The sequence below is a fragment of the Phacochoerus africanus genome, chromosome 15, assembly GCF_016906955.1.
Source record: "Phacochoerus africanus isolate WHEZ1 chromosome 15, ROS_Pafr_v1, whole genome shotgun sequence".
Taxonomy (NCBI): domain Eukaryota; kingdom Metazoa; phylum Chordata; class Mammalia; order Artiodactyla; family Suidae; genus Phacochoerus; species Phacochoerus africanus.
This window is the reverse complement of record NC_062558.1, coordinates 5,695,016-5,704,072: the sequence shown is the minus strand read 5'-3', so window position 1 is coordinate 5,704,072 and position 9,057 is coordinate 5,695,016. Positions and strand designations below refer to the sequence as shown.

Below are 9,057 nucleotides of genomic sequence, written 5' to 3'. Positions count from 1 at the left end.
GGGAGACTTCTGGAGGACCAGCAGGATTTTCATCCTGCCCAGCTCGTGAGTCCTCGTGAGAGCCTCGTCCTCCTGGAGGAGGAGCAGGATTTTCAACCTGCCCGCCACGTGAGTCCTCCTGAGAGCCTCGTCCTCCGGGAGGAGGAGCAGGATTTGCATCCTGCACGGCTGCTGAGTCCTCAGGAGAGCCTTGTCCTCCAGGAGGCGGAGCAGGATGTTCATCCTGCCCGGCTGGGGAGTCCTCATGAGAGCCTCGTCCTCCAGTAGGAGCACCAGGATGTTCATCCTGCCTGGCTGGGGAGTCCTCATGAGAGCCTCGTCCTCCTGGAGGAGGAGCAGGATATTCATCCTGCTGGGCTGGTGTGTCTGCAGGAGAGCGTCGTCCTCCTGTTGGAGGAGCCGGATTTTCCTCCTGCCCGGCTGGAGAGTTCTCCTGAGAGCCTCGTCCTCCTGTAGGAGGAGCAGGATGTTCAACCTGCCCGGCTGGTGAGACATCCTGAGAGCCTCGTCCTCCAGGAGGAGGAACAGGATGTTCATCCTTCCCGGCTCGTAAGTCCTCCTGAGAACCTGGTCCTCCAGGAGGAGGAGCAGGTTTTTCATCCGGCTCAGCTAGTGAGTCTTCCTGAGAGCCTTGTCCTCCAGGAGGAGGAGCAGGTTTTTCATCCTGCACGGCTCCTGAGTCGTCATGAGAGCCTCGTAATCCAGGAGGAGGAGCAGGATTTTCATCCTGCCGGACGGGTGGGTCCACCTGAGATCCTTGTCCTCCAGGAGGAGGAGCAGGATTTTCATCGGGTCCGTCTGGTGAGTCCTCATGAGAGCCTCGTCCTCCTGTAGGAGGAGCTGGATTTTCATCCTGCCCGGCTCCTGAGTCCTCATGAGAGCCTTGTCCTCCTGCAGGAGGAGCAGAATGTTCATCCTGCCTGGCTGGTGAGACATCATGAGAGCCTTGTCCTCCAGGAGGATTAACCAGATTTTCATCCTTCCCGGCTGATGAGTCCTTCTGAGAGCCTCGTCCTCCAGGAGGAGGAACAGGATTTTCATTCTGCCTGGCTGGTGAGTCCACCTGAGAGCCTTGTCCTCCAGGAGGAGGAGCAGGATTTGCATCCCGCCCAGCTAGTGAGTGCTCATGAGAGGCTCGTCCTCCGGGAGGAGGAGCAGGATTTTCATTCTGCCTGGCTGGTGAGTCCACCTGAGAGCCTTGTCCTCCAGGAGGAGGAGCAGCATTTTCATCCCACCCACCTAGTGCGTCCTCCTGAGGGCCTCGTCCTCCTGGAGGAGGAGCAGGATTTTCATCCGGCCCGGGAGGTGAGACCTCATGAGGCTCTGGTCTTCCTTCAGGAGGAGCAGCAGGTTGATCCTGCCCATGAGTTGAGTCTTCCTGGGGGCCTGGTCCTGCTGCAGGAGGCGCCTTGGTTCCACCCTGCCCGGGTGGGGGACTCCTCAAGAGGAGCTGGGCCTCTTGGGAGAGGAGCAGAGGGTTCATCCTCCCCGGGGGGCGAGTCCCCACGAGGACGTGAGTGTCCCTCTGAAAGAGCTACAGGTCCTCCCTGCCCGGGTGCTGAGTCCTCCTGTGGTCTTGGACCTCCTCTGGGGGCTGCTCCAGGGTCTTTCCGCTCGGCTGGCGTCTTGGCCTCTGGCTCCGGGTCTCCTGCTGGAGGTGTGAGAGAGGAAGAGGTTTGGTGCCTGCCCGCCTTGCCATGTGCTCTTCCAAGGAGAGCAGTCCTCCCAGAGCCTTCCCGACCGGTCCCGGCCAGCCCCTTCTGGCTCTGCTGTCCTCCAGGCGGGGCGCGTGCCTTTGTCTTGGCTCCTGGCCCAACAGCATCCTCTGGGGACTCCCCGCTGTGCGGCCCCCACCTCAGCTCCCCCCACCGCGCCCAGAGCCCCGGCCCCCTCTTCTCACCTTCAGGCTGGGCCTCAGGGGGGGCCAGGCCTTCCAGGGTTGTCAGGCTCGTGTGGACGGTGTCTTCATGGCCACAGCTGGCGCTCCTGCGCTCCCCACCAGCCCGGCAGAGGACCCCGGGGAGCAGTCTGTGTGGAGGTTCCTCGGGTGGCCTTCTGCCTTCCTCACCCCGTTCCTGGCGGGTCTCAGGTGGGGGACTCTGCAATGACAGTGAGCATCAGAGGGCCCGGCCCCGAGGCGTCAGAGCCCTGTGGGGCTGTTAGCTTCTCGCTGCTTCTTCTGCCCCCTTGCCTTCAGCTCCCAGAACAGGGGAGGCCTTGCCTGCTCAGACACCACAGCCCCGCCACACACCAGTGGCTCCCCCCTGACCCGGGAGGAACGAGAGCCCCCTGGAGGGCTGGGGGTACCGCTGGCACGCAGGGCTCGGCCCTGACTCCACACCTACCCCCCTCAGCCCCCTGCTTCTCCCCAGCCAGCTGTGTCCTGGGGTGTGGACAGGCCCTGCCCAGCAGGCCTCCAAGCCCTCATCAGCCGGCTCTTGCTTGAGGCGGGCCCACCCCTCACCACGCGCCTCTGCACATAGTCATCCAGGGAGGGGACTTGGGGCTCCCGTGTGGGATCCGAGAGGTCCCTGCCCTTGGCTGGAGCTCCCTCTCCCGGTGTTACCTCTGGGTCCCTGCGGGCAACGGCCCATAGGCGTCCGCCTCGCGTTCTCATCCAGGTTCTGCAGGCTTGGCAGAGGCCATCTCTGCCGCGACGACGCCTGCGGCCTCGGCCTCGGCCTCGGGAGAGCGGGATGCAGCAGAGCCAGTCCATCCCTCCTCCGTCCTCTCCTGGACTGGACCAGTAGGTGCCCGGCTCCCCAGGTTCCAAGTTCCGTTGGCCTCTGTCGCCAGGGAAGTGAGGTCACTTCCTGGGGTCCCCCCAACTGGCCTTCCTCCTTCCCCATGTCTCCCCCAGGGTCCCTCTGGGCTGCTCCAGCTCCCCTCCCCCCACCAACCCCATGGTCTCGTGCTGTGAACAACGGTCTTGGGCATTTGACAGGGATGGCGGTGACTCTGTGGACTGCCTCGGGGAGCATGGTCCTTGGGCTACTATAGGCTCTTGCAACGCAAGGGCATGGTGTGTCTTGCCATCTGTTTGCGTCCTCTTGGATTGCTTGCATCAGCGTCTTGGAGGGTTCCCAGGACGTCCTTGCGTCTCTCCAGGGAGGTCTCTTCCTCAGCCGTCTCTTCTTTGGGAGGTGACGGCAAATGGGATCGTTTCCCCGATGTCTCTCTCCGAGCTCTCGTTCCCAGGGTAGAGAAAGGCAGTCGATTTCTGTGCCTTCATGGTGCCTCCTGCGACTTGGCCCCATTCACTGAGGCGCTCTACCCGTTTTCTGGGAGCGTCTTGAGGGGTCTGCGGGGATAGGATCACGTCATGTGCATTGAGGGGTCGCTTGACTTCTTCCTTTCCGATGTGGATTCCTTTTGTGTCTTGTTCTTCTCTGAGGGCCCTGGCTAGGTAGGACTTGCAAAACTATGTCAGCCAGCAATAGGACCTCTAGCACAGGACTCTGCACGTGCCGAGGGGGAAGCCCTGAAAAGACAAACAACACAAGACCCACGCACACACACAAAGTTGCATTGTTCTCCATGACGGATTTCCTAAGCATTAGCTTTCTTTTCTTTTTTTTTTTTTTTTAAATTATTTAGTATTTTTTTTTTCCCACTGTACAGCAAGAGGGGTCAGGTTATCCTTACATGTATACATTACAATTACATTTTTCCCCCAGCCTTTCTTCTTTTGCAACATTGCTATCTAGACAAAGTTCTCAATGCTTTTCAGCAGGATCTCCTTATAAATCTATTCTAAGTGGTATGTGATAACCCCAAGCTCCTGCTCCCTCCCACTCCCTCCCCCTCCCATCAGCCAGCCACAAGTCTCTTCTCCAAGTCCATGATTTTCTCTTCTGTGGAGATGTTCATTTGTGCTGGATATTAGATTCCAGTTATAAGTGATATAATATGGTATTTGTCTTTGTCTTTCTGGCTCATTTCAGTCAGTATGAGGTTCTGTAGCTCCATCCATGTTGCTGCAAATGGCATTATGTCATTCTTTTTTATGGCTGAGTAGTATTCCATTGTGTATATATACCACATCTTCCGAATCGAATCCTCTGTCGATGGGCATTTGGGTTGTTTCCATGTCTTGGCTATTGTGAATAGTGCTGCAATGAACATGCGGGTGCTCGTGTCTCTTTTAAGTAGAGTTTTGTCCGGATAGATGCCCAAGAGTGGGATTGTGGGGTCATATGGAAGTTCTATGTATAGATTTCTAAGGTATCTTCAAACTGTTCTCCGTAGTGGCTGTAGCAGTTTACATTCCCATCAACAGTGTAGGACGGTTCCCTTTTCTCCACACCCCCTCCCGCACTTGTTATTTGTGGATTTATTAATGATGGCCATTCTGACTGGTGTGAGGGGATATCTCATGGTAGTTTTGATTTGCATTTCTCTTATAGTCAGCGATGTTGAGCCTTTTTTCATGTGTTTGCTGGCCATCTGTATATCTTCCTTGGAGAAATGTCTATTCAGGTCTTTTGCCCATTTTTCAATTGATTGATTGGCTTTTTTGCTGTTGGGTTGTATAAGTTGTTTATATATTCTAGAGATTAAGCCCTTGTCGGTTGCATCATTTTAAACTATTTTTCCCATTCTGTAAGTTTTCTTTTTGTTTTCTTTTGGGTTTCCTTTGCTGTGCAAAAGCTTTTCAGTTGGATGAGGTCCCATGGGTTTATTTTTGCTCTAATTTCGATTGCTTTGGGAGAGTGACCTGAGAAAATATTCATGAGGTTGATGTCAGAGATGTTTTGCCTATGTTTTCTTCTAGGAGTTTGATGGTGTCCTGTCGTATATTTAAGTCTTTCAGCCATTTTGAGTTTATTTTTGTGCATGGTGTGAGGGTGTGTTCTCGTTTCATGGCTTTGCATGCAGCTGTCCAGGTTTCCCAGCAATGCTTGATGAATAAACTTTCTTTTTCCCATTTGATATTCTTACCCCCCTTGTCAAAGATTAATTGACCATAGGTGGCAGGGTTTATTTTTGGGTTCTCTATTCTGTTCCATTGGTCTGTCTGTCTGTTTTGATACTAGTACCACACTGTTTTGATGACTGTGGCTTTGTAGTATTTCTTGAAGTCTGGGAGAGTGATGCCTCCTGCTTGGTTTTTGTTTCTCAGGATTGCTTTGGCGATTCTGGGCCTTTTGTGGTTCCATATAAATGTTTGGATGGTTTGTTCTAGTTCTGTGAAAAATGTCCTGGGTCATTTGATAGGGATTGCATTGAATCTGTAGCTTGCTTTGGGTAGTATGGCCATTTTTACAATATTGATTTTCCCAATCCAGGAACATGGAATATCTTTCCATTTCTTTACATCTTCTTCGATTTCTTTGATTAAAGTTTTATAGTTCTCGGCATATAGGTCCTTTACCTCCTTGGTCAGGTGTATTCCGAGGTATTTGATTTTGTGAGGTGCAATTTTAAAAGGTATCGTATTTTTGTATTCCTTTTCTCATATTTCATTGCTGGTATACAGAAATGCAACTGACTTCTGAATGTTAATCTTATATCCTGCTACTTTGCTGAATTTATGAATCAGTTCAAGTAGTTTTGGGGTTGAGTCCTTAGGTATAGTATCATGTCATCTGCATACAGTGACAGTTTTATCTCTTCTCTTCCTATATGGATGCCTTTTATTTCTTTTTTTTGTCTAATTGCTGTGGCTAGGACTTCCAAAACTATGTTGAAGAGCAGTGGTGAGAGTGGGCATCCCTATCTTGTTCCAGATTGGAGTGAGAAGGCTTTCAGTTTTTCCCCATTGAGTATTACATTTGCTGTGGGTTTCTCATAAATGGCTTTGATTATATTCAGGAATGTTCCCTCTATACCCACTTTGGCGAGGGTCTTGATCATGAATGGATGTTGGACTTTGTCAAATGCTTTTTCTGCGTGTATTGAGATGATCATATGATTTTTGACTTTTTTTTTGTTAATGTGGTGTATGATGCTGATTGATTTGCGTATGTTGAACCATCCTTGTGAACCTGGGATGAACCCAACCTGGTCATGGTGTATAATTTTTTTGATATGTTGTTGGATTCGGTTGGCTAAGATTTTGTTGAGAATTTTTGCATCTATATTCATCAATGATATTGGGCGATAGTTTTCTTTTTTGGTGGTATCTCTGTCTGGTTTTGGAATGAGGGTGATGGTGGCATCACAGAATGTCTTTGGGAGTATTCCTTCTTCTTCAACCTTTTGAAAGAGTTTAAGGAGGATGGGCACCAGTTCCTCTTTATATGTTTGATAAAATTCACCTGTGAAGCCATCTGTTCCTGGACTTTTATTTGTAGGGAGTGTTTTTATGACCTCTTCAATTTCATTTCTAGTGATTGATCTGTTCAGTTGGTCTGTTTCTTCTTGATTCAGTTTTGGCAGGCTGTAAGATTCTAGAAAATTGTCCATTTCTTCCAGATTGTCAAACTTGTTGGCATATAGTTGTTCATAGTATTCTCTTATGGTTTTTTTTTTATTTCTGCTGTATCCGTTGTGATTTCTCCTTTTTCATTTATAATTTTGGTTATTTGGGTTCTTTCTCTCCTCTTTTTAGTGAGTCTGGCCAGGGGTTTGTCAATTTTGTTTACCTTTTCAAAGAACCAGCTCTTGGTCTTATTAATTTTCTCTATTGTTTTTTGAGTCTCTATTTTATTGATTTCTTCTTTGATCTTTACAATTTCCTTCCTTCTGCTGACTTTGGGTCTTTTTTGTTCTTCTTTTTCTAATTCATTTAGGTGGAGGGTTAAGTTGTCCATTTGGGATCTTTCTTCTTTTTTTGAGAAAGGCCTGTATTGCTATAAATTTCCCTCTGAGCACTGCTTTCGCAGCATCCCATAGATTTTGAGCGGTTGTGTCTTCATTATCATTTGTTTCAAGGTAGTTTTTAATTTCCTTCTTGATTTCCTCATTGACCCATTGGTTTTTTAGTAGTATGTTGTTTAGTCTCCATGCAGTAGGTTTTTTATCTTTCCTTTTCCCATGGTTGATTTCTAGTTTCATGGCATTTTGGTCAGAGAAGATACTTGAGATAATTTCTATGCTCCTAAATTTGCTGAGGTTAGCTTTGTGTCCCAATATGTGGTCGATTCTTGAGAATGTTCCATGTGTGCTTGAGAAGAATGTGTATGCTGATGTTTTTGGATGTAGAGTCCTGAAGATATCAGTTAAGTCTAACTTTTCTATTGTTTCCTTTGGGATCTCTGCTGCTTTATTGGTTTTCTGTCTAGAGGATCTGTCCCTTGGTGTGAGTGGGGGTGCTAAAGTCTCCTCCTATGATTGTGTCCCCATCAATTTCTCCCTTTATGTCTGTTAGTATTTGTTGCATGTCTCTGGGTGCTCCTGTATTTGGGGCATATATGTTGACGATAGTAACATCCTCTCCTTGGGTGGATCCCTTAATCATTAAGTAGTGTTCTTCTTTGTCTTTCTTTATGTCTTTTGTTTTAAAGTCTATTTTGTCTGATGTGAGCATTGTGACTCCTGCTTTTCTGTCGTGTCTATTGGCGTGAAATATTTTTCCCCACCCTTTCACTTTCAATCTATATGTATCTTTTGTCCTCAGGTGAGTTTCTTGTAGGCAGCATATTGAAGGTTTCTGCCTTTTTAGCCACTCAGCCACTCTGTGTCTTTTGATTGGGGCATTCAGTCCATTGACATTTAAGGTGATAATTGATAGATGATTATTTATTGCCTTTGAACCTTGTTTTCCAGTTGATTCTATGGTTCTCCATTCTTCCTTTCTTTCTTTCTTTTTTTGGTTGGATGGTCTCCTGTTATTATCTGCTTGAGTGTATTTTTTACTCATTTTTTGCAAATGCAATATTTGGTTTTGGCTTGTGGTTGCCCTGTTTTTTAAGTATACTAACCCCTTCCCATAATTGTGTGTTTTAGCCTGATGGTCCTGTAAGTTCAAACACTTCATTACTATATTAAAATTAAGAAGAGAAACATACAAACAAACAAAAAGGGTTATTTACTTCCTAACATCCCTTTCCCACATTTTATGGTTTTGATGACTCTTTTTTTTTTTTCTTTTTAATTTTATTTTGTTTGAGGCCTGTTCATGATTAAATCTGTATGCTGGCTTATTTGAGTGACTGCTCTCTGATTGCGGTTTCCTCAGTCGTAGTTCTTCCTCTTCTTCTTTTTTTTCTTTTCTTTTCTTTTTTCTTCCCTTTCCTCTCTTTCTTTTTGGTTTAGAGAAGCCCTTTCAGTATTTCTTTTAACCTCGGTTTTGTGTTGCTGTATTCTTTAAGTTTTTGTTTGTTGGAAAAAAATTTTATTTCCCCTTCTATTTTAAATGATATTCTTGCTGGATAGAGTATTCTAGGTTGCATATTTTTTCCTTTTAGCACTTTAAATATCTCTTGCCATTCCCTCCTGGCCTGTAGAGTTGCTGTAGAGAAGTCAGCTGATATTCTTATGGGGGTTCCCTTATAGGTAACATTCTGTTTTTCTCTTGCTGCCTTTAGGATCCTCTCTTTATCGCTAACTTTTGCCATTTTTATTATGATGTGTCTTGCTGTGGGTCTATTTGGGTTTAGTTTGTTTGGGGCCCTCTGTGCTTCTTGTATCTTGAACCCAGTATCCTTTAGATTTCGGAGGTTTCCAGCAATAATTTCTTCAAATATATTTTCCATCCCCTTATCTTTTTCTACTCCTTCTGGAACTCCTATTATGTGTAGATTGGCCCGCTTTATATTATCCCATAGGTCTCTGATATTGCTGTCCAGTTTTTTGATTCGGTTTTCTGTCTGCTGACCGGATTGAGTGATTTCCATTATTCTATCTTCCACATCACTGATTTGTTCTTCTGCATTATTCATTCTGGTTTTTACTGCCCTTAGTTCAGTTTGCATCTCTGCAAATGAATGTTCTAGTTTTTCTTGGCTCCTCCTTATATTTTCTAGTTCCTTTCTGAGGGTATCTGCATTACTGTTCATATCTTCTCTTAATTCCTTCAGTATTTTCAGTATTTCTGTTTTGAACTCCAGGTCTGTCAGACTGCCGGGATCTGTTTCATTGTTGACTGTTTTAGGTGAGTTCTCCTGTTGGTTT

General features: G+C 47.1%; 1 protein-coding gene across 1 annotated transcript; it reads right to left on the bottom strand.

The window, feature by feature from the left end:
• Positions 1–1,334: 1,334 nt before the first annotated feature.
• Positions 1,335–2,841, bottom strand: LOC125116247 (basic proline-rich protein-like). Its single transcript, XM_047761282.1, has 3 exons — positions 2,567–2,841; positions 1,901–2,099; positions 1,335–1,651 (listed from the first exon to the last, which is right to left on the bottom strand). The coding sequence occupies exons 1-3, from the start codon at positions 2,714–2,716 to the stop codon at positions 1,335–1,337; spliced, it is 666 nt and encodes a 221-aa protein (XP_047617238.1). The 5' UTR covers positions 2,717–2,841.
• Positions 2,842–9,057: the final 6,216 nt, after the last annotated feature.